Source organism: Clarias gariepinus, chromosome 13, assembly GCF_024256425.1.
Source record: "Clarias gariepinus isolate MV-2021 ecotype Netherlands chromosome 13, CGAR_prim_01v2, whole genome shotgun sequence".
Classification (NCBI taxonomy): Eukaryota; Metazoa; Chordata; class Actinopteri; order Siluriformes; family Clariidae; genus Clarias; species Clarias gariepinus.
In genome coordinates, this window is record NC_071112.1 from 18207803 (window position 1) to 18233706 (window position 25904).

Below are 25904 nucleotides of genomic sequence, written 5' to 3' on the forward strand. Positions count from 1 at the left end.
CTTTGGAATCAGAGAAAACCCACCAAGCACAAGGAGAACATGCAAACTCCATGAACCTGAGGCAGAAATTAAACCCTCGATTATATGTGTGTATCCTGCGATGGATTGGCACGTCGGGTGCGATGGATTGGCTGTCCAGGGTGTACCCCGCTTTGTGCCCCAAATCTCCTGGGAAAGAATCCATGTCCTCTGCCACCCTGAATACAGGATAAAGTGGTATAGACGAGTAAACCAACAAGTCACTAGATACAACAAACTGTCGATTTAGAAATATGTCTTGTGCATTATTAATGTTATTTTGCATAATGTTCTTTATTTAGACATACCTATGGTTTTTTTAAATGTAACATCGTCAAAAAATTGCTGAAAAATATCAGCATGCAAGCATTAACCATTTTTTTGTGTTTTGTACCAAAACCAGTGTAAACATTCATGCAAATATTAACCCACTTTTAGCTATTTTATGGAGTTATACACAGCAGTTACTTATTTTGCGCACGCGCAGAACAACTTAGTGGCACATTTCGATAGGTGGCATGTTTCGACTGAACACTGACACACAGTGAGGCGACGCGCTCGCGCACTCCGGGATAGTGCTCGTGCACGAGCCAAACGGAATGCGCGTCGTACGTGTGTGCGCTGTTGCGAAGTCGCGCACGCGCTCACAGGCAGGCTTTTACCGGAGGAGGAGGAGGAGGAGGCGCGCGCGCGTCACGAATCCGCAGCGACTGAAAGATGCTGCTGAGAGGCCGCTTAGAAGAAGGGGGTCATTTAATCTCTTTTCATATAAGCCCTCTTTTGTATTTATATATATGCCAGTAACGCAAACGACGATGCACACGACTCAGCCGCCTGCACGTGCGCGTGGACATGATTCCGAGCGCATTTTAAAGCTGTAAGCGCTTTCTGGATCACGGGATTGTCGGATCGCTGAAGGTAACCAATATGGATTCGGATGGCCGGTGACATTAGGCGCTGCTGTGTGACAGCACACTGAAACAGTTTACCGAAAAAATACGACGTTTTTGCATGTCATTATTCTGTGCATATAGCTGACTTTAAAGGTTCTGGTGTGTGTACGGTGTGTGTGTGTGTGTGCTGTATATGTGATGTGTGTAGCAGTAGCGGATTGCTATGCAACAAGCGGATTGCCTTTGTATTGCAGATCACATTTCGCTAGTGGGCCAGGCATTAGCCTGCCACTTCAACCAAGTACACTAACTGCACTGGACATGTTAGACTTTATGTTCCTATAATCATCATATAGACATAAATAGCCACCTATGCAACTTACTAAAGGGATAATAGAGTGTATATCAGAGTTAGAACCTTGCAACATCTCCCTTAAACCCCTAACAATTAGACAACCAAGAAAACAAATGACAGCAGGGCTGAACTGTCTAGGATGTAAGCTGTTTTGTCTGCAAACATACACAGGCGGTATTACAAACCTGATGAGGTTCCCAATTAGGTAGATTTTGGACTACAAACCATCAGTGACAGCTAAACCTTTTTCCACACAGTAAAATCTTGTTCTTGATGTTAGAATGTTAAAATCATGGCTCTATAGTCCAAAATGATAATTTCCTAAAGTAGGGTCCAGGGTCTTCCCTTAGCCCATGATATTTAGTGAAGGATTTTTCTTTACAGTAATGGAGGACATTTGTAATTATATAACAGTTATAATTTTTAGCTATAATATATGATAAAAGTTATAATCTAAACTAAAATAATCTGAAATAAAAACAACCACAACTTTATAAATAAAAGTTAAATAGAGTGCTAATCAACTCATTCATTCACAAATTCATTTATTCATTAGTTTTCATGCAGTCACATTGCAATATTGGGCCAAGTTTGCATTTAGGGATAATTTAGTGTAGCATATTCAACTAACCTTTTATGATATAGAAGGGAACCAGAAACCTCCATGCAGCTTCAGGAAGAAAATGCAAAACGCCACACAGACACTACAGTAGCTTGAGTTTAGGATTGAACCAGCGGCCCTGGAGCTGTGTGGCAACAATGCTTTTCAGTGCACCACCACACCCAAGAGTGTTATTCCATTGGTCTGTGTTTTTTTTTTTAACTCAACAAAATTTAAATTTGAAATAATTCCCATGAAATAGCCTTGATTGTGACTTGATTTCATTTATTGATGTATTCTGAAACAAGAAGTTAAACTGCTCATCATACACAGCAGCCACTAACGTATAAACTATGAAAAAAACTGACAGTACCTAAATAAGCAATGATGAGATTAACAAGACCCTTTTAATACTGCTGGGTGAGTTCAAACAATGTATTAACAAATACAAATGCAAAAAAATACTTGCATTTCTTGCTTAGTCTGTGTAAGTGACGTATTCCAGCATTGAACAGCTCCAAGTCCATGACGTGCTGATTAAATAACAGCGAGCTTGCACTAACAAAAAATGAGGCCTGCCTTCATAGGTTTTTGACTAGTTACAGATCATCATTTCTTTTTCTCAAAAGTGATAAAGTATTTATTTGCATTTGTATTTATTAAAAATGGTTTCCAAATACAGTATTGTTGATCTTCTTGTTTTGACTGCTCCCATTAGTGGTGACCATAGTGGATTATCTGATGTCCAAATATGTTCGAGATTTCCATTTCAGTGATAGTACAACCCCATTTGGGGTTGCGAAATATATGACTAAATGAGGAAAAGTGAAAATGTTCCTAATCCACATTTTAACATCTGCTCTTACAAGTCTGAAGTGGTGTATAAATCTATAAATCTATAAAGTATTGTAATGAATGATTAATAAACTCTGTAAAGGGGTCTCTTATACAGAATGCTTGGGTTTTGTTTTGCCTATTTAAGTATTTTATGTACGTGTTTATAGATGCTTGTTTGAAGTTTAGATGTTTTTAAACTACTTTCTTTGCATTTGCCACAGCATTAGTAGTGAATTGCTCAGCGCTGTAGACTGAGGATCACAGCGGTCCCAGCAGCACATAAAATGGATACTAGTGTTCTCTTCCTAATGTTCCTCAGGCTGCACTGCCAGTTCCAAGCTAACGTTAAAAGTCGGGTGGGGACAAAAGCAGACAGAGTCCAGCAAAGCATAATCAATGTCTTGAAATGATTCAGGGCTGTGTGACATCAAAGAAGGTGAAGCTGCACAGGCCAGCGAAGCCCCTCCATATCTCTTGGACTCTGTTTCCAGTGGTACACTTAAGATAGTGCTCTGTAGGCATTTCATAGCGTCAGCTTTTCCTTCACTTGTTTGTGTGTGGGGGTGTGTTTGTGTGTCACAACCCACAGAACTTTGTCTGTTTAGTTTTCAATAATTAGCAGATTTCTTGAGCATTTCATGTGCTCTGGTGCACAGCAGTGAAACACACTTAACAATGAGCAAGTAAAAGCGGCGAGTATGGCGGACTCGGAACGAAGACAACACTAACTGACCAGACTGCACTGCTCTGGCTCAGACGCCTTCTGTTTCTTTTGCAGCTAGGATTGCTCTACTGCTGACTTATCGGTGTGTATGTGTGTGTGTGTGTGTGTGTGTGTGTGTTTAAATTCTGCTCAGCTTTGCACAGCCAGTATTTGAATGAAGCTTGTGTGAAAGGAATTGCTCTGTATTGCAACTGTTTGTGTCTGTGTGCTGATCTTAGCCTCCCGTTGTGTTTGTGGTGTTTGTGAGCAGGCAGCACAGGGCCCTGATGCCAAACGCAGATTCGTGCTGCTGGATTTAGAGGAAGAGTTCGGGGAGAAGAGAGAACGGAACCAGGATGAGTGGAGGACAGGAGCAAGCTGACATCCTGTCTGTCGCTGCGCTGGTCAGGGAGAGATGGAAAGTGGTGAGTGTCCTTGCCCAATCACAGTTTACTTTTCTTCAAATACACATTAAAGCTTGTATTGTGCAGAAGCTAATGATTTTATAATGTCTGTTTATTTAAATTCAGAGGTCCTAGACTTTTTACTTGCACATGGTAGTTCGATGGGCTTTGTAACTCCATCTGTTATAGGTCTATCTATTGTCCCTGGTTGCTGACTTAAACACTAGAGACACAGTTGTGTGTAAAGTGAGTGACTGCATGCATGTGTGCTCTCCCAGTGACAGGTACCGCCCTGCTCCATGCCTACCCATGTGTGTGTGTGTGTGTGTGTGTGTGTGTGTGTGTGTGTGAGAGAGAGAGTATGTCTCTATGTGTGAATTGTGTACAGTGGCTGCAGCCAGTGTGTGGTGTAAGGTCAGTACTGTTAGATTTCCTGCTCACATGGGTAAAAGTACTGCATGCTAATCCCAAGAGCAGAGCTGCCACTGTGCCTGGAGGCGAAGGTTTGCTAGGACATTACATGAAGTCCTGACTGTGGTATCAGAAAACTGGGACAATGAGAAACAGTCGGAATTCAGTTCTGTACATAACAACACTCAGACAAGAAGAAATACGAAAACAAGATAAAAGTCCTGATAGTTCTGGATAAGGTTTCCATGAGGAGGTAGATCACTTTTCTTTCAGAGCTTCTCTGGGATTTTAATCCTGTTAGAACTCATCATGTCACTAATTACTACAGAGTGAGTGTGTAAACGTTAGCCTTAATTTTATTAGATCTAAAAAAACAACCCTAGGTGACATTTTTAAAGACATTTCAGGGAGAAGCCTTTTCTCTTTTCTTTTCTTCTCTTCACTTCTCTTTTTTAACTAAGTAAAAACAAGTACAGGCAGATTTAAAACACATAATGATAAAAAGTACAGTAGATGACATTTAAAAAAACTGTCAGAAAAACAGTGGAGGTTTTGGGTAAGTTAATGAGTTTCTTGCACAGCTGTAAACCCCAGTGGCTAGAGTTGGTCCTTTGACTGGAAATCAAACCATGGGGTGAAAGAAAGCACCATATGCTAAGCACTAGTCCACGGGAGTCACCATTATGTACTTATCATCGTCATGTGACCAATTAATGCTCAAACACTGCCTAAATTCATGTATAAAGCAGCTATCAAAACATTTTAGTTAAAATACGTTGTACGTTTGTTTTTTTGGAGTCCTGTAAACAGACATATTCATTCAGAAATCTTTTCCTATTTGGATAATGCTAAAGCTTACAACTCAAATGACCGAAAATACTCCAAACGCCATGAAGAAACAAACAAATATTTTGCCATCCTTCACTTTTTAGATCAAGAAAATCGGTGGCGGGGGCTTCGGGGAGATCTACGAGGCACAGGACCTGCATACCAGGCAAAATGTGGCTCTTAAGGTGGAGTCGGCTCAGCAGCCAAAGCAGGTGCTCAAGATGGAGGTGGCTGTGCTGAAGAAATTACAGGGTAATTACACGAAGCGCGTGCTTTTTCTTCTGGTGTCTTTATTAAGATTTGTTAACTTGGCCAGGATTATTAAAAGGGAACAAAAAATTTAACTCTTTACATTTTCTATACTGATATCTAAACTCTAAGGATCCTATCTCTCTCCATATAACAATACTGATCTGCTCCTGATATTCCCACAGTGACTACAATTTCTTACTGTGTATTATGTGTTTTATCTTTCAGCAACATAGCATAATTATGGCGGGAGTACTAATCATTTGATTGACTCAGGAGGGGAAACGCTAATAAGTGGATTTATGCCTGTAATATATACAGTAAATAATATATAGTAAATAACATCCAGTATTCCAGTTGGATTGGTATACATATTGGTGTTTAATATATATCTGTATGTGTATGTGTGTTTGTGAGAGTATTCAAATATATACATCTGTATTTGGGCTCTTGACAAGATAAAAAGGTCTTCAACCTTTTTTTCTTCTATCTGTTCCCCTCTGCCTTTAGTGGAATATTTATGGATATGGATCATGTTTGCTTTTAAATGGCCTAGTCTTCGGATATTGTCTTTTTCTTTTTTTTCTTCCCCGGGGAAAAGAAGTGTAACCAGAGATCTTTCCCCTTTCCAACCCCCATCTAAGCAAAAAAGACATTAACAACCAACAGAGCCTTGAAAACACCCAAGGCTTATGCAGTATGTAGACATGTAGTGATTCATGAGTAAATATTTTGTGTACAAATATCTGTCTAAAATAGATATGAGGGGTGAATAAATTAGGAAGTAGGCGCTGGTGCTGAACTGAGGTAAAGCAGACTTAAGCATGTCTGTGAACAGGGTGTGGCAGTTCCTGAAAAAATATTGGTGACATTCAGCCTTCTTGCACTGTCCCATGCAGGACAGTTCATACACTCATAATACATCTAAACTTTATGTACCACCTTAAAACGATGGTAACATAAGATAGAAAAAGTATTCAGCTTGCTTTGTATTTATGAATCTCCATGGTGAGGAATTAATATTTTATATTTTGAAATTGGCAAACGTGTTTGAAAGATGACATGATCTAAAAATCCTCTTGTCCTTTGTCAGGTAAGGACCATGTGTGCCACTTTGTGGGATGTGGTCGCAATGACCGTTTCAACTATGTTGTCATGGAGTTACAGGTGAGTTTTTTATACATTTACGCGGTTTAGTACTTGTCATGGACGGGGAAAAGAGTTTTTAAACAGTTAAAGCTAAAAATAAGCTGATCGGCCTTAATGTAATCAGTGTCTGCCTGTCTAAAGAAATTTTTAAAATTGAGTATCTGATGCTGGCGACATGGTGGTGTAGTGTTTAGCACTGTTGCCTTGCACCCCCAGAGTCCGGGTTCAGTTCCCGGCCAGGCTTGATTTCCATCTCTGTGTGTGTGGAGTTTGCATGTTCTCCCAGTGCTGGTGGGTCTCCTCAGGCTACTCTGGTATCCTCCCACAGTCCCAAGACCTGCAGATTACGCTAATTGTCGTTCCCAAATTGCCTTAGTATGCCTCCTAAGTCTCCTGGGATAGGTTCCATGTCCCTGCGTCCCTGAATACAGGATGGGGAATCTATGGGGTATGGGTGGTTCAATCCGTGCCAGTGGGGTATTTTAGCGCATAACACTGGGCTCTCAGTTTGGGTATTTTGCATGCCCTTACCTCGGACTGCTGCGGATATGTTTGCGTTAACAACCCTATTTTTTTATCTCATAGTGGTGCTTCACATTACTGCTTATTATTAGCACCTCAATTTCAGAACATGTGAAACAAACATATATTGATCTGACCATTCATCTTCAAAGGTTCAATTTTCATGGTTAATTTCATTTTTTCTTTTTTTTTTTAAGTAAGCCTTGCTATGTCACACTTTTGTTTCTGTTTCTTGAAGATTTTGACGGCTTGTAAGTGCACTGCGGTTGTCCATATTAATTAATTGTCTTCTCCATATTAACCGAACTATCTATATGTCTATGTCTATATACACTGATTGACTCCTTTGAGTAATGTGGTATAGTCACACCAACCTCAAGGAAAAAAGCGCTAAATTAAAAAAAAAACCAAAAAAAAAAACCACAACGCTAGATGCTGTGGCGTAACCTGGTACATAACTGCTCATAACTTCACTTCTACTTAACATTATTATTTCATTTATGGCACAGCTTCATCTCAGGCAAATACTTCCAATGAATTAATTATAATTTATTTAACAAGCACACAGTACGTACATGCTGGCAGCACGATGGCATAGTGGTTAGAACTATCACCTTGCCAGGTTCGGTGACACCTCGGATCTGTGTGCATGGAGTTTGCATGTTCTCCCTGTCCTTGTTGGGTTTTCTCCAGGTACTCCAGTTTCCTCCCACAGCCAAAAAACATGCAGTTTAAGCTAACTGGCGTTCCCAAATTCCCAATACAAAGTGTGTGTCTGTGTGTGCCCTGCGATGGAGTGGCACCCCATCCAGGATGTACCCTACTTGCCTCGTGCCCTAAGTCTGCGGAGATAGGCCCCAGGCCCCCCGGGACAATATATACAGCATAAGTCAGTGCAGATGATGAGTGAGTGATGATGACGAAAACTTGAAATGTTGAAAAACTTGAAAACTTTAATCTTTAATATTTATAAATTGGAGCTTGTGATGATGCTATGTCACTTCAGGGTTGTAATTTGGCGGATTTAAGGAGGAGTACAAACCGTGGGACGTTCACTGTCAGCACGACGCTCAGACTAGGCCGGCAGATACTGAAGGCCATTGAGAGCATCCACTCGGTTGGCTTCCTGCACCGCGACATTAAACCGGTGAGTCAGTCCAGCTTCTCACAGCCTCGGAGGGACAATTCTGAAGGTTTTTTTGATTCTTGAGATCAATCTTAGAAACATTTCTAATAGCACAAATGCTTTAATGAATTTTAGTTCATTAGTAATCATTTACCAAATAGTGAAATATTGTTAAAGCATTATTTTTTTTTTACTATGCTGTTTTAAGAGTCTCGCTGTATGTATTTCAGTCCAATTTTGCCATGGGACGCGTCACCTGCACTAGTCGGATCTGCTACATGCTGGACTTTGGTTTGGCACGCCAGTTCACAAACTCGACCCAGGAAGTCAGACCAGTCAGTCTTTTTTAAATATATGCAAATATTGTATTTTTTGTGCCGGGTAGTATATGCTGTTTATGTGCTGCACAATGAATCATTTGTATTCAGTATAAATAAGTTGGTGTAATTTTGTATGTACATAGTTCATACTGGGCTGTTCTTGTTCGTTCTGTTAGCCTCGACGTGTGGCAGGGTTCAGGGGCACAGTGCGATATGCATCAGTCAACGCCCACAAGAACAAGGTTCATACCTAGCTTTTGCTCCGTTATTTCTCCTTTGGTCTCACCTTTCCACTGGTGCCTTTTCTGTGTGTTCACTTTTAATTTTGTTTAATTTGGTTGTTAAAATGAAAGGAAATGGGCAGGCACGATGACCTGTGGTCTCTGTTCTACATGCTGGTGGAGTTCTTGGTTGGTCAGCTGCCTTGGAGGAAAATCAAAGACAAGGTGGGGGCTACACATACGAGAGAGCAAATCTTTTAGGCCGATTCTAAAGTCAGTTGAATTTAACACTTGTTTGCTCATTAGGAGCAAGTGGGGAAGCTGAAGGAGGCGTATGATCATCGCATCATGTTGAAACATTTGCCCTCAGAGTTCAGCATCTTCTTGGACCACATTAGTAACTTGGACTACTACACCAAACCCGACTATCAGGTGATGGAGAATTATGAGGCATATGTACTGTATGTTCTAACAACAGGATAAAGCGGTATAGACGATGAGTGAGTGAGTGTATGTTCGAAAATGATTTAATTGGTCATACAATATATGCCCATTTATTCTTTATTAAGGCAATAGAAACATAACTGGCAAGAAAATCATTGGGCCCTATTGATCAATCTTTAAGTGTTTGTGTAACCCAAACTGAAAAATGTTTTATGCAGGACTTACAAAAGTGTTGTGAATTCAGATTTTTGTACTGGTGGTTGTGTGTGTGTGTCTATTTAACACCTGTAACATGCAAAGCATGTTTCAGGCTTAGCTCATTTGCATCCAGTGATGCACACAAAACTCCAACTTGCAAGTGTATGAACAGAGCATAAAATGTTTGATCCTCTAAAACAGAAGTGGAAGTTATTTTAACTCAAATTGGATGATCAGGGTAGAGGCAAAAGTGGAAGTTATTTTGACTCACACCTATGACAATGAAAATATTTGCTAAAGTATAATATTAATAATAGGAAGTGTGCACTGAATTTTCTTTCAACTTCCCTTAGCAGTGTGCAGACAGACCAGCCCATCCTCTGTAATATAGGGTGCCATTTCTTTTGTCATAATTGAATAATTAACTGCTTTATTATGTTTTAAGGTTTATGTTAATTCACTTACTTTATTTTTTATATTTTTAAGGTAAGACCAGTGTCTGTGGCTTGGTGTTTAGCACTGTCGCCTTGCATCTTCAGGGTTAATGGTTCGAATCTCACCTCCGGTCTGTGTACCTTGTAGACTGATTGATGTTTCCAAATTGCCTATAGTGTGTGATTGGGTATGTGTGTTTGCTTGTGCCCTACAATTGGTTGGCAGCCCATCCAGGGTGAGCTCTGAGTTCCCTACGCATAGTCTACAGCCCCACCCCCCAAATTGGTGGATGTATTGAAATGAATGTCAATAATATAATGACTTGATGTGACTCTCGTCCTTGTCTTAAGGAACTGGCATGAAGATACTGGACATTTATATTTACATTTAGGCATTTGGCAGACGCTCTTATCCAGAATGATTAAGTTTAAAGGTTTTCGTCATTGGATAGATACTTACACTGGTTTACTAAGTTATTAACTAAGTGCCATCAGTCAAACACAATTGGGAAGATTTTTTTTTGGAAGGGGGTGGGTGAGTGGGTGTTACAGGTGGATTAGTCCAATTATTGAAGAAACAGATACGTCTTAAGATGGAGACTTCATAAATTGCTCTGGATAAGGGGGTCTGCTAAATGCTGTAAAAGCAATAAAAATAAACAAATTTAATTGCATAGCATAATCCATATGGGAAAGTGCATTCATCTGTGCATTAATCTGTGGTTTTTACTAATGTTTTTGCCATATCTTGATCAATTATGATTAGCTGAAGTATCATATGTGTATTCCCTGTAGCTTTTAATGACGGTATTTGAGAACAGTATGAAAACTTATAACGTAATGGAAAACGACCCATACGATTGGGAGAGAACGGGCACAGATGGTGCTCTTAATACGCCTACAGCTGCCAACGTGCCTCAGCAACACACCCGCTTCACGCCAGCCTGCATGGGGTAAGCAATGTTATTGCGGCTAGTACCACATTTGTGGAGTTAGCAAAAAATTAGAGCTGGTGTGGGCAGTTTGTTTTGGAAATATATCTTTAATAAATGTGGTTGAACAGTTAGGTGTGTTGTGCCAAATGTTCGATGCTTTGCTCTGCTCCAGGATGGCCAATGCCTCTGTGGTGCAAGGAGACCTCTTGAAGGAAAACACAGATGAAGTCCTGAAGGACGAGCAGCTCAGTGATGGTGACAACAATGCTGAGCCAGAACGCCAGTCTGACTCTCCTGCCCACCACATAAGAACCCCAGGAGCTGATGGTTGGGAAGACCTTGATCGCAACAGCAACCTTATCCGCTTCCCTGGTCGGAAGGTACACTATTTAAAACATATCTGATAAGTATTTTACTCTCAAGTAACGAGTTTGAATTAAGTAATCTATACTTCATTGATGTGCACCTTCAGGGCCACAAAGAAGAGGAACACAGTAACAAGGGCAACCCAAGCCCTCAGGCTTGTCCCAGTCTCGGCTCTCCTGTCTGTTTACGCTCCGAGGTGATGCCTTCAGACAGAGAAGCTCCTCTTCTGAGGAAACTACGCAACATCCACAGCTTTGAGCTAGACAAGCGACTAACTTTGGAGCCCAAACCCAATACCGAGCGATTTGTAGAAGCATGGTTAGTTTCCTGTAATCACAGTAATCTCACTCATTGTACTTCAGAAAGTGTTAAACTAAAACCTACTTGTGTTTGGTAACAGTGCAGGGAAGCAGACGCCCGGTTTAGGACTGGACCAGGAAGGTAATGTTGCTGCAGTCCCAGCAGCTGCGTCTGTTCGAGTGTGGCACTTTGATGAAGAGTACCTCTCAGGAGATGCATCGCCTAAACTGGGCTCCCCAGCCTCTGGAGCTGCCAGTAGTGGCTTTGTAGCAGTAAACCTGAGCACAGACCAGCAGGACGCAGACTTACACGACTGGGTGATGGTGGAACGTGTTTCTGACCAACAAGACATTCAAGGCGCAGCCAGTAGCAGTCCAGGACCCGAGGCCAAGCTGACAAGCAGCCCTTCATATGAACCAGAGGTGCTGCAGCCAATGGACGAGTCTCCTGATAAGGAAAGGGCCACCCCAAGCTCCTCCCATGGGCACAATATGACTACACTTAAAGTAGAGAGACTTGAACTGAGTATGATGCCAACAACAGATCTGCTCCCCATTACACCCACGAGTCCTGCTGAAGCACTGGCAGAAGGAGTTCTCTCACAGGTAGTGGTTCATCACTAATGCAATAACTCCACAGTGTAGATGCACAATACACTATTTTAGCATAAATCTTCTGTTCGCCTGTTATTTATTTAGGTTAAGTTTCTATCATTAATAAATGGCATTTTCACATTTAAAGAGAAAGTACTTGAGCAAAAAAAAAAAATGCCTGGTCTCTTTTTAAAAATAATTAACTATGCTCTAGTTTCATAAAACAGACTTGTATGACCTGTATGTAGTCAAGAGATGCCTATTTTCACAAGAAGCAGCAATTTGATTATCACTAAGGGCAGCTAACCACAGAGCTTTTATAGATTTGCATTTGCTCATTTGTTTGATGCTTTTGTTTAAAGCTACTTATGTTTGAGATACAATACAACTGAGCTGTGGAGGATAAGAGGCCTTAGATAAGTACCCGATGGTAGGAAATTGATCATGCTGCGATTTGAACTCATGACCGTTCTGTCTGTAGCCCGAAGCCTTAACCACTGATCAACCACTTTTATTTTTACCAGAACATGTTTTCAAAATTGTGAAAGTAAAATAATTACTCACTAGGGGAAGTGGTGGCTCAGGCGTTTGAGGCTCTGGGTTGCTGATTGGAGGATCGGTGTTTGAACGCCGCCACCACTGAGTAGCCACTGTAGTGCCCTTGGGCAAGGCCCTTTACCGATGCCAATATATAATACACAAGCACTGAGATGTAGGGCATCCCAGTCCCAGTCCCAAGCCTGGAGAAATGAGTGGGTTGTGGCAGGAAGGGCATTCGGCATAAAACATGTATGGTGACCCCTAGAAAGTGACAAAGACCAAGGGGGGGATTACTCACCTTTAACCAAAACTCTTACAGGAATTAAAAGATGCCTTGATAGCCGATCAGCTGGCACCTCCATGTATCTGAAAGTTGTGGTCAGACAAGTAAACAGTAAATATTAGCTTATTATCTAAGCTTGAGGCTTATTGTTAATGTGTTAAATATACTGGCACTGTTTGCACCAAATGGCTTTCTATAAGAAATTCTGTAAGAAAGTCTGAGATGCATATACATTATACATAATACAGTACATTTGAACGGTCTTGGAATAAACCAATCCGCTGTCCTTAAGACTGTGTTGCAAAACATCACGTTTGGTCCCAAATATTTGTTTGGTAAATTTGGACAGTTGTTTCAAAAGATTGTTTGTGTACTCAAAACTTTTGAGTTGGATGTGAAACATTTTACTCCTCACTTGAGTTGGCCACTTGTGTGATTATTAACTGCTGCTTCACTTCTGCTCTCTAAAGTGCTAAACTGTGCTAAAAGGCTGACATTTCGCTTCACACACATTAACACATCTGGCTTTCTGAGGGCTGCTTCTTTCTCATCTGTGCTAATGATAGCTGCTGGGTTTCTCCTCAGCCTCTGTTATGTCAGGTCTAATGTTATTGAGCTCACTTGACACCAGATTCAGCATGTTACCTGAACCACGTTTCTTATGGTACAGGTCAAGGCACCGTTCAAGTGAGGAGCTATTTTTGCCGTGTACATACCCATTTGCATGCTTGAGTTATTTTTAGTATATGTGTGGGCAGAGTGTGTGTATGTGTGTGTTTTTATAAGCGGCTTTCTCACACATGCTATTTTCTATATCCACATTTGCCATCATCTATTCTTGTCTTATCACCTTTTCATCTCTGTCCTCCACCGTTTCCACTCCCCTGCCTCATGTCTGTCCTCCTCCTATTTCCACTTCCAACTTTTTAGCTCCCAACCTCTCCTGCATCTCTACCGGAGGAGATGGTGGCCCGGAAGCTCCTGCGGTCCCCTAGTCCTCATGCATTCCTGAGCACATTGTCAGATCCCCTGCACCAACGCTCCCCACCCACTATCCGCCGTAGCCAGTCCGCAGAACACCATAACCAGCACCGCTCTCCCTGCTCCTCTAGCTCCCAGCCCCGCATCACTCACAGAAAGCTGCCAGCCATTCCACCAGGCGCCTCCAGCACCAAGATTCCTTCAGTAATACGCATCACACGCGCTCAGCTGCAGCAGGTGAACAGAGTTTCCAACCACCCGTGCTTCTAGGGCTCCTACGCTTACCTCGCCCTTTTTTCTTCTACTTGAGTACTGGCTTGGTGTGTTAACTTTGAATAATTTAAAATGTAAGAGATTGGGATTAGCAGTGGTAATGGCCAAGATGGTTCATTAGAGTCACATCAGAACTACCTGCACATCAGAACTATATCTTTTTCACCAACCATCTTGTGATGTTCTGGGAAAATTTATGTAATTTTACCCTTAATTTTTCAGTACATCTGGAAAGAATTCACACTTCACTTCAAGTGAAAAGCACTTCACTTTTTGCACATTTTGCTATGTTACAGCCTTATTCCAAAATGGATAAAATTTATTATTTTTAGGGATGCACCGAAATTTCGGCCGCCGAAAATTTTCGGCCGAAATAGCATTATCGGTTTCGGCCGAAACGTAAGAAAGCGCCGAAAATAAAAGCCGAAATTGTCGCCACGCCTCTCCCATCCTCCCGTCTCGTTCGCGCTGTCATTACGCATCAAACACGGAGTATGTCGGCGGTTTAGAAGCACTTCAAAGTTTCAGATGAGGACAGCAATGTTGCAATATGCAACATTTTTTTAATACAAACAAAAAGAAAATATTTTAAACATGTTTTTTAATGAAGCCATTTTCGGTTTCGGTATCGGTTTTCGGCCAAGTGCATCCAAAAATTTCGGTTTCGTTTTCGGCCCAGAATTTTCATTTCGGTGCATCCCTAATTATTTTCGTCAAAATTCTACAAACTATACCCCATAATGACAATGTGAAAGTAGTTGGAAATCTTTGCAAATGTATAAAAAAAAAGAAGAAAAAAAAATCACATGTACATAAGTATTCACAGCCTGTTACTATTTCCACTCATCATCCTTGAGATGCTTTTACAACTTGTGGTAAAGTCAGTTGATTGGACTTGATTTGGAAAGGTACACATCTGTCTATATAAGGTCCCACAGTTACCAGTTCATGTCAGAGCACAAACCATGCCTTGAAGTCCATGGAATTGTCTTTAGACCTCCGAGACAGGATTGTATCGAGGCAGCATTGAGGGCCCAGATGAGCACAGTGGCCTCCGTCATCCGTAAATGAAAGAAGTTAGGAACCACTGGGACACTGTGGGAACCTTATATAGACGTGTGTCTATCAACCCAATTTACCACAGGTGGACTCCAATCAAGTTGTAGAAACTTTTCAGGGATGATCAGTGGAAAGAGGAAGCATCTGAGCTCAAACTTCTTTTACATTGTCATTATGAGGTATAGTTTGTAGAATATTGGGTGAAATAATGAATACAATCCATTTAGGAATAAGGCTGTAACATAGCAAAATGTGCAAAAAGTGAAGCGCTGTGAATACTTTTCAGATGCACTGAAAACTTACTATGAAAAATAGTATGAAAATAACTATGTCTCTGTGCTTTTATATAAGATTATTATCTTATGAAAAACTACTTCCTTGTGCTTTAAATTTTCTTTAAATAACCGTTTAAAAAGAACTTAGTTAGCAAGCTGCTCCTGTACATGGCAAGCTAACAACTTTCTCTTTCTCAGTTGACAGCTCAGCATCCCTCTGCGCTCTCCCCCCAGTCACCCTCTGATAGCGTGCCACAGTACCCCCTGCTGGAGAATCAGGACACTGGTGAGAAAGACATGCTGCCACAGGATTTTACAGTAAGCATCCACTCACCTCAGGAGCAGCCTCAGTCCCTACACTCCGCTCCCTCCAGTGCTGATGCAGAAATTCCCATAAATAAGAAAGAAAATCCAAAAACGCCCAGCCCAGTGCCAAGCCCAGAAAACTTACCCCAAAATGCCTGCAATCCAGTTCTGATAAACGGCCATGATGAGTCTGCATCAAGTGCTCAGAAGGCGCTACATTCTGAGCTGAAGGACACCAGGAGAGACTCATTTACAGAGCCTGAGCAACACCCTGCACCGAAGAACAATATAACATCCTCTGTTGAGTGTACCAATCACACTACATCCTCTTCAACTGCTGTCCTGTGCCGAGATCCCAGTCGCCGGCTTAGCCGCATCCCTGTCCTCGAGCCATCCAGTTTGCTGCAGGATGCTGCTCCAGGCTCAGCTAAGGAGAAACTGCTGCAGAAACGAGGCCAGCGCCTTCCCACATCGCCCTGTGCCTCACCCTGTGCTTCACCCTCACTTTCCTCAGTCCAGCGTGACCGCCTTTCCTCCACTTCAGCCTCTGAGCGCTCGCAGGATGAGGAGTCCATACATGGATTGAGACAAGGTGATGATGCCCCATCGCTGTCCTCCTCCTCTAGCCCACATTCACACAAAAGCAAAATCCCCAGACCTGTAAGCCACTCTTCTGTAAAAGGGGATCTCACAGCCCAGTTTGTGCCTCGGCCACCTCCCGGCAAACCTCCCAGTCGCACTTCTGCAGATGGCAGGTAAGCTTTAACCAAACAGAGGAACTAGTATAAAGCTTATAAATCATACAGTGATGCCTCATTGGGTGTGGGGTTGACTTGATTTTCATTTCAATGTTAATAAACAATACCAGACATCCCTGATATCACGTATTAAAAGCCATTTTATAACCACTCGCCATTTATATTATTTAACAAAACCAAATGTTAACATTTTATATTCTAAAAATGAATCCAGCTGAGGTCAAAAATAAGGATTTGAATACAGAGGTATTGTGTATTTCTTTTATGTGTGTATTCTTGGGTTTATAATATTATGGCTTAACACCAGTTGGATCATCTTCCCATCCACATGTATTTGCTCTTCAGGCTGCGGCGTTATCGGATCCGAGCAGGCAGTGCAGGCGACTCCGAACTGATGACGTGTCTGGCTCAGCTGATGCGAGGAGGAACCAGCCGCTCGTCATCTTTGCATTCCCGCAACTCGCCGCAGCACGGTGGCACCAGGCTTGTGTGTATCAGCCAGTCTGGTATCTCACATCACCATCATCACCAGCGCAGTTCCAGTGCTTCCCCCCGTAGCTCCTCCTCCTTACAGCGCTCCATCAGCTCCTCACCCTCCCGTCATGAGCACCGTGTTGGATGCATGCGTAGCCACTCTCCTCCCAGCTTCTCGGGGTCCCCGCCCTTGCGCCGTGCACATCCTCATTTGCAGGAGGGCAGCTGTGGCCACAAGGCCCGGCCCAAAGCTTGCAGTCGGGAGCCCAAATGCTCCAGCAAGCTGAGCAGATAGTTAAACAATACGTATGTACGCACTCTAGTACGTTCACATAAATCACAAGCATACCAGCAGGGGATGAAAAAGCTTGCAAGATGCTTGTTTTTATGCCTGACTAGTACCAATGTAGTATCCAGTCTTAATTCTGCAACTAAACAGTATTCTGCTTGTTAGTTTTGCACCCACTTCCTGTTTGAATCGGACGATAAGAGAGTATCACGTCTGTCAGCTCTCTAACCCACGTTCTCTTTTTATTTATCAATTTTTTTTCAAAAGCCGTGAGTGTAATGCCGTTAGGATTTATTATTTTTTTTCAGATGAGTTGTAGGATTAGTATTTTGCCTTGTTTTAACTCGAGGAGAAATCATGTAGCTAGAGCACTGATCTAGTTAGTCGAACCCTTCTTGCATGGGTTTGTGTATTTGCATCGAGCTCTGTAAACCTGTAATATAATATTTATTGAAATATGTACTTGGGGTCGGATGCATATTGCGCCCTTCTAATCCATGCAGTGGCAGGTACACTGACAGATCGATGCCATTGTTTTTCTCATTTCGTTCTTCGCTATTTTTAGCTCTCATTCTAGCTAAGGCAGCTTGTTTTTTTTTTAAACTGCAGAAACATTTGCAGAGTGTTAATGTGAGGACTAGTGTTTCCTTTCCCAAGATCCACTGAAGCAATCACTGAGATTTCTTATAAGCACTTTGCTATGTACCTAAGGAAATTTTGCTTTTAATTATGGAAGAGCAAGATACAAGCTTTCACAATCAGCTGTTTTCGTCCTTTCTTTTGAGCTACAGAGATCATGCTGCTCGTTTAAAGGCACATTCTTGCATCATACACACAAATATACAGCAGATATACAGTACACACGTGCGTATGGGGAAGTCGTATCGATATTAAAACTCCTAAAATTCATCTTACCTTTGTGTGATTGATCACTCTGTCCAAAGGGGTATCAGCTCCACAGGCGGAATAAGCTTCAAACAGCATTCAAAGGGAATGTTTTATATTTTATCCTGTACAGAGTAATAAATAAAAAAAAAAACATCATTTATTCATGTTTAAGGCAGTTTGAGAAAGAAGAGGTTAGCACATAGTTCTGTGGTGTGATGAACATACAGTATTCTAGTCGGATTGCTAGAATTATCCAAATTGAAAATGAAACCGATGATTGTCGGGTGGATTTTTATTAATTTGGCGGCATTAAAATCCAAAGGATAGCAGGGTTCTGAAAATTTGTCAGTTTGGTATAACCTATTGTTTGTCACTTTGGCTGCATTTTGGCCACAAAAAGAGATAAAAAATCACACCTCAGTTTTAAGTAATCATAAATGTGTTTCACGAGACATTTTACTTTGGTTAGCACTCTTGCCTCACACATCCAGGGTTGAGACTTTAAATCTGGCCTTCTGTCTGTGTCAGGGACTTTGCATATATTTCCCTGTGCTTTGTGGGTTTACTCTCAATACTCCGGTTTCCCCCCACAGTCCAAAGACCTGTGTTGTAGGGTGATTGGTGTTTCCAAATTGCCTGAAGTGATTGGTTGTGTCAATTGGTGGTGTTGGCACCCCATCCATGGTGCCTACTGCCCTGAGCACTCTCATATAGGCCTCACCTTCCTGCGTCCCTACACAGGAAAAGCGGTACAGAAAATGAACTAATGAATTAATTTTGTCTAGAATATTCTTCCTCAAATGTCGGTTAATGAGTCTAAACCTACCTGTTTAAGTGTACGATTTGATTAAACTGTTTGATAGCTGAGTCTCACATACTTTATAAAACTTAAATACCTGAGATTCATGCACAAGGGAAAGAGTTTAACAGGAAAAAAATCTAAACGTCACTATTTTCCCAGATATACATTATGAACGTCCTTTTTTCTTTTTTTTTATTGTAGTCTGGTGCCATTGGAGATATTAAGAATTACATAGTTGTTGAGAATGAAATCTTTCTTTAGTCATGCTGAGAAATTCATGTGAATAATTTGTTCCTCTTTATGCTTCCTCAGTATTGTCCTTTGCTGTCCTGTAATACAATATGCTGAAATTCCACTTCAGTTACAGCTATCTGCATGCGCTCTAGATAAAACACTACGCACAGCATTCATATAAATATACTAAGCGTCACATAAACGTGTTATTTCCCATATGATTAAAACATGGAGTCACATTCTGAGTAGAATTCATATTTTTTATTAAGATACACCTATGAATGATTTCATTATGTAATTTTTAAAATGTTTAGCCTCAGACTGTCTCCTCCACAGCATTTCACCCATCTGACTTTGCTTGAACTTTAATATAGATATTGATACAAGTGCTGGTTGGCCATATCTATATCTGATGTTACTATTTAACATTGTGTATCAGAGTACGTTTATTTTTTGTTTTGAATCAAGAGATGATTGTGTTAAGTATATTAGAGCCAGAGCTACTGCATGTATCATGTTTTATTACTATTGTTAAAGATTTAATGTTTTAGTTTGTATCAAGACATTTGGTAGCCCAGATCTTCATTACACCAGTGTTAGATTACACTTACCAGCCGCAGAGAGTTCCTGGCACTCTCAGATAGAATCTACATGAAATTACAACATGAGATTAACAGTGTTGGTCTGCCTTTTCCATCCATCTTCTAAAAAAATCTTTATGCAGCTCTGTTCAAGGGCATGATCATGTGTAGACATGTTGGATCAAGATTCAAAACTATAAGCCAAACAGGATTCCAACCCAACGATCATTGTAATAGGTACTTTAAATAGAAATAATCATAGTTGCCCATGTATTGAAGTGGTGGACCTTATTATAAAACCCCTACATATACCATATTTGCTGTAACAGATAATGTTGTAGCCCTTTTATGTCTCTCTGTATGAAACGGATCTTTACTCTTTTTCTACTGTCAATACCAGTACCAATGTCATCATCTATGAAATTTTAATATTGTAAATAATAGGACACTTTGCATATGGTAGCTCCCTCTGCATTTGCTCTATTTATGTTTCATTTGAAATTTTGATATCCCCCCATATCTCCTCCTCCCCTAGCCACAGAACTGAAGAGTGTTAAATAAAGGTTCCTGGGTGCCATATGCTTCATTACTAACAGTTAAAATCCCACTTTCAAAATGTGTAACATCTGCTTATTCTAGTTTAGCATATTTTATTGGATCTTTTCCTATTATTTTACAGTTTCACTGTTTATTTTATAATATGCATTGAGTCACAATGTTGCTGATTTGAAACACTGTACAGCATTAAAAAAAAAAAAAGGAATGTTAAAGGGAGAGACCACATTGTACATTATTGCAATATTTGTGTTATTTTTAATTTGTATCATATCAATGCCTTGTACAGTGTTGTTTTTTCATTTAAAATTGTTTTGTATTTTATTTTTATAAACTGGTTATGAATAAAATATTTATTCAGCATGCTGGCAGAACCTCTACTCCTCGGGTCATGTGCAGTTTCTCAGCTCTTGGTACGAGGGGTGCTCAAGTCAAACCAGGACTTGTGATGAAATTTCTAATGAATGAAGGTGTAAAACTGATTGTTATTTACAGCACAATACAGTGTTAAAAGTCTTATCCAGAGTAAATCATTTAAATGGCAACATCACTTGCACATTACAGGAAATTCCCTGTACAGTCCTGACTTCGCTCGAAGCCATTTATATGTTAGGTTCATTAAAGGAGTTTCTGGCTAATGTTTCAGATGTGAAGCAGGCAGTTTGATTATAGTTCCGGCATACTGAGAAATCTTTTTATCTTGGTGGGATCTAAGCACTAGTCACATACTGGGATACGTGTGTTAGTGTAGAAGAGGATTATATAGAGAAATCAAGGTCGTTTTTACTCTTAGAAATCTATTCTGTCATTCTGAACAATCAAAAGTTCTAGTTTGACTTGAACACGCCTCATAAGAAAGAAAGAAAAAAAGAACGAGAGATGACTAACAACATTTCCAGAATATTAGTAGGACATTTGTAAAATGTTGAACCTTCTGCTGTTCATGAACTAAAATATTCTAATTCTGTAAAGAGAATACTTAGGTTTAGAGGGATATTAAAAGGTATTACTCATGTCTGTTTATTGATTGATTGTCTGTTTTTTGAGGACTGAAAATATTCTTTAAAAACCTTTGGAAAATTAGTCACTTAAACCAGACACGCAGATCCACAAACACAGTCTACAGGACAATGACTTTTGTTTTGAAAACGCGTAGTTTCTTGTCTTGCTTCGCAAATAAGCCACACCCAATGCGTTACCATAGAGACCAGAAAGCGTTGTCAAGTCAACTCTGCTCGAGCGTCCTCAGAAACCGTGTGGTCGCGCGAGCGCGTAATAACACCTAAATGGATTTAACGGTTAATTTAAAATCTCTTCAGTTTGAAAATGGACTCAGTGAAGAGGAGAAAGAGTGTGTGTTTCTGCGCAGTCGTTCTTCAGCGTTAGCAGTGTGTGGTTGCGCGCACGCGGTGTTTCTCTGCAGGCTCGTGTCTTCAGCCAGGTCGAGTTCCTCAGCTGCACACTGCGCATGCGCTTGGAGAACTTTTACGACAGGGCATCGTGATGCACAAACGGAAACAGTTCTGAGAACAGTTAAAATTGTTGGATTGAACCAATTCTGAGATTTCAAATCTGTTTCCCGAACTGTTTCCATTTGCGCGTCTACGAAATCCGCTTCTAGAATAACTCCGCTCGAGTCTTTTAAACAGTATTATGGGTTTAATATAAGAGTAAAAGAAAACCTAAAGTAACATAGAATTTTTATAATATATATCATAATATCTTTATTTATACTAAGTGCTGTGAAAATTTGTTTTATTTAGATGCTCTTCAAAGAGATGCTGTTAAGAAAAGTTCCTTGGAATTTGTTTATACAGACAGACTAATATTCACCATACAGTACTGTGCAAAAGTTTTAGATACATACAAATAACTACTGAAAAGCAAGGATGTCTTCAAAAAAGATTTCTCCATTCAAAGAAAAATTAAAAACATTAATTAATAATTAATGAAAGAAACATAGTAACTGGTGTGACTTGCTTAAAATATAATCGCAGGTACAGTTTGTGCAGTTTTAGCTGCTTAGTTCTACTGAACATCAGCAAAATCAGCCAATCTAATGTCTAGGAAAAAATAAACATACAGTGAGCACAGACGCTCACTAAACTAAATGCAGGCCCTTCTGCTGGTTTAGCCCATCCACCTCAACTTTCATCTCATGTTCTGAGATGCTTTACCGCTCACCACAGCTACACAGAGTTACTATTCAAGTTACCTTGGTCAATCTGGCAATCCTCCATTCACCCCGCTTTCACTCGCTGAATGGTTTTTTGGATTTTTCACACAACCTTGTGTAAACTCCAGCTCTAGGAGATCAGCAGTTTATGGAGATTAAAAACTGACAAGTAATTTTAGTTTTATTTTAGCAGTTTTTTTTAAACATACCCATGAATTACAAATCTCCAAAATTTAAAATCAAGTTCTCAAGTTTTTCCTCACCAGCTTTAGCAAGCCATGTCTAAATGGTATTCTATGAAAATATGTTTGTGCCTCTTTTCCAGTAAGGGAGAATGTTAATGTTAGAGCACACAAAGATACAGTGGCAAGAAAAAGCATCTACACAATCACATGCCTCCAATTTTGCGGCAAAAGCTTGGGGAAGACCCCCAATCATGGGTTTCACTAAGCCATGATATACTTTTGTCCAACTACTGTATCAGGAAACAAGCCTAGGAATTTATTAGTGACATAATTGTGGGTGGGGCTTAAAGCTTTATTTTTGACAGTTGTTTCAGATGATGCAGTGCTTTTGAGTAGACAAAAACAACGAATAAAATATTGTTTTTATAGTTTTTTAATCGTCTTAATAATATAACATTTATGTTACTTTTTTCTCTGTAGGGAAAAATTAAACCAGTTTACCAATAAATCAGTCCTTCAGCCAGTAAAGGTTGGCATTATTGGGGCTGGGCACATGGGCAAACAGCTGGCACTGCTTTTATTGACTATGCCAGGCTTTAAACCATCTAACATTAACATGTCAACCAAAAGACCAGACACACTGGGTAAGTATTAAAATTAGTCATGTTTTCAACAAACATTAAAATCTTTATCTTTGAAACCCTAAATAATTATGGGTAATAAGAAAAGAAGTAACACTAATTCTGAATTTGGGAACTGTAGACTATCTGTAGATGTACAGAATTATCAGTCCCACACCACCCTGTACTGCAGTGAGTAATAATGAGTGAATGAGACACGGTCATCTGTTTGCATTGTAGGTGAATTCTCAGATAGAGGTGTGAAGTGTTATTTTGATAACCGCAGACTGGCCACTTGGGCAGACGTGATTTTTCTCTGTGTCCTTCCCTCTCATCTTCGTCATGTGTGTGCTGAGCTTCACTCTCAGCTGCCTGCACACTGCTTAGTGTACAGTTTTACCTCAGCAGTGCAATTACAGAGGTATGCCCTCACATATACCACATAGTTTTGAGATTAATTTACACCACTGTTCACTTCTGTTCATGTTCAATAGTACATCAGAGTTAAATGAGCAAAAACTGAGTAGGTTTTGTATAGGGATCATGAGCACATTGATTGAAAAATGATTGAAAAGTTGTTGCTGGTGCTTTAAAGAAACTGGACATAATGTTATTTATTGGGTCACATACAGTGGACGCCAACAGCTCTCCCTGGGCACAAAACAGGTGATGTCACTAATTAGTTCTCGCCCATCTGGATGAAGATTTGTGCTATTTAGAATCCACCTCTGCAAAAAACAAACTTGACTGATTTATTGGTAAAACTAGAGACGTTTCGCAATTTAATTTAACTTCTGTGGCAAATTTCTGTACAGAAAGCAATCAAGCAGGCAATTTTTGAGCAACTTCCAATCATTCTAAACATCTTGGTCATCATTTCTTTCCCAAATAATATTAATTAATTAATTTATTATTATTATTATTATTATTATTATTATTATTATTATTATTATTAATTAAATTATTATTTTTGTTTTTTTCAAGTGCCAGGGATGCACATATTTCTGCTCTTATTCTAATATATGTCCTTACTGTCATTAACATATAGAGCCTTTTTACATGTCTTACTATTACAGTGTCAAAATGTATAAAATGCAAAAAGTTATGTTTCTGGTTCTAACATCAAGGTGCACTTTTCCAGATAGTGTGTTTACCCTAAATCAGAAGTAGGCATGGATATTTAACACAGAATATAAATCAAGTCCTATATATTGTTTGAAAATACTTTTGATGATCTTAAGATTATGTAAGATAATGTAAGATGTGTTCTATAAGCACAATACTTTGGAAAGTGGTCATTTTACAGGTTGACGAAACTTCTTGATCACACGTTTGTTGTCAAGCCTCAGTATGGCTTTATGACCTGTGATCAGAGTCACTTGTGGCTCCGCCACAATAAGGTGTCAGCAGCTCTAAAGGATGAAGAGATTTTGGGTGCATCATGCCCACTTTCAGTGACTGGTGAGTTAAAAACTCAGGAACATCCTAATAAACATGGCTGCTTTTCATATCACACCTGTTACTAGGAATCACCAGGGGGCCACCCAATACGATATTATCATGTTACCTAGGTGCTAGTTTGATTTGCTTTACACTTTGTATTGTGATTCTGTAAGTATCACAATTTTATAAATGATTCAGTGTTATTATTATTATTATTATTATTATTATTTCAGATTTTGTTACTGTCATAAACAAATTCAGTAAATAAACATAGGATGTTATGTCGCCTGCCAAGGATTATAGATGGACTGCAACATCTTACCACCTCAAATGCAAATGCAAAAATTAATTAAAAAAATATTTTTTGATTTTGGAGTCAGTGTGGCAATACAAAAATACATTGATACATAGCTGAATCGATTTTCCCCCAACTCTACCTGATTTAATTAATTTTGTATTCACTTGCAGTGCTTTTGTTTGCATTGTCTCTGACAGGTGGTCTGTCCTTGGATCAGAAGTGGGTGTCTGCTGTGCTCTATACTCTCCTCAATATCTGCACTGGTGAGGGACTAAAGGCCACTCAAACCCTCCAACTGCTCAATGAGCTGTTTCCGACCACAGTCTCAGTTCTCACCATGCAAAGCTTTGTCAACTCATCCTGGGCATCATCACTTAATAACTCTGACAAGTGGGTGCTTTATTAGCTGGTTTCTTCTGAAAATACATTATACATTAAAAAAATACTAAAATTGCTATATAATTCTTTATTGTGCTCATTATATAATAAACTGTGTATATACATTTTATTTACTGCTTTATGTTTTGCAGGCCTTTCCCCTGGATTAACGTGATTGATGTACAGACAAAGCAGTCTCCTTTGACTTTTTGTCTGTCGAGATGTAAAAGTTTACTTGACTGCATTTCTCTGATGTATCAAAAAACATTTTCTACCTGAATTTAATGGGAGAATCAAAGAATAATGGAAAGAATAAAGTGTAAGGACCAATTTATTAACAACAGTTTTATAATTACAGTTAAAATTTGCTATATATATGCAAGTGCCACAGTAGATCATATATAAATCATAGTGTTAAAATAAGGTTAGGATAATTAGGCTCATGAGAATAGTGAGAGTCTCTCAGCAGCCTTAAAATAGTTCTGTAGCTCTCTAGATATGTATTACCATTTGGGGCCTAATTACACTGACTGTGCATCTGCACAATTCATTTGTTTCTTTGCAAATGTTACATGCTAAAAAAACTGAAAATACATGAT

The 25904-nt window shown here is 39.8% G+C and overlaps 2 protein-coding genes across 3 annotated transcripts; both read left to right on the plus strand.

The window, feature by feature from the left end:
* The first annotated feature begins 718 nt into the window (after window positions 1-718).
* Window positions 719-20566, plus strand: ttbk2a (tau tubulin kinase 2a). Of its 2 annotated transcripts, XM_053510482.1 has the most exons (16): window positions 719-936; window positions 3679-3832; window positions 5155-5302; window positions 6393-6466; window positions 7977-8117; window positions 8327-8431; window positions 8593-8658; window positions 8770-8862; window positions 8944-9069; window positions 10509-10666; window positions 10821-11028; window positions 11121-11332; window positions 11415-11919; window positions 13661-13948; window positions 15517-16379; window positions 16728-20566. In XM_053510482.1, the coding sequence occupies exons 2-16, from the start codon at window positions 3764-3766 to the stop codon at window positions 17149-17151; spliced, it is 3480 nt and encodes a 1159-aa protein (XP_053366457.1). In that variant the 5' UTR covers window positions 719-936; window positions 3679-3763; the 3' UTR covers window positions 17152-20566. The 2 variants fall into 2 exon arrangements, with proteins under 2 accessions (XP_053366457.1, XP_053366458.1); XM_053510483.1 differs by lacking the exon at window positions 13661-13948.
* A 919-nt stretch (window positions 20567-21485) lies between these two features.
* On the plus strand, window positions 21486-25751 carry noxred1 (NADP-dependent oxidoreductase domain containing 1). The gene is made up of 6 exons (XM_053510297.1): window positions 21486-21646; window positions 23047-23210; window positions 23427-23607; window positions 24493-24647; window positions 25125-25317; window positions 25458-25751. The coding sequence occupies exons 1-6, from the start codon at window positions 21492-21494 to the stop codon at window positions 25582-25584; spliced, it is 975 nt and encodes a 324-aa protein (XP_053366272.1). The 5' UTR covers window positions 21486-21491; the 3' UTR covers window positions 25585-25751.
* Window positions 25752-25904: the final 153 nt, after the last annotated feature.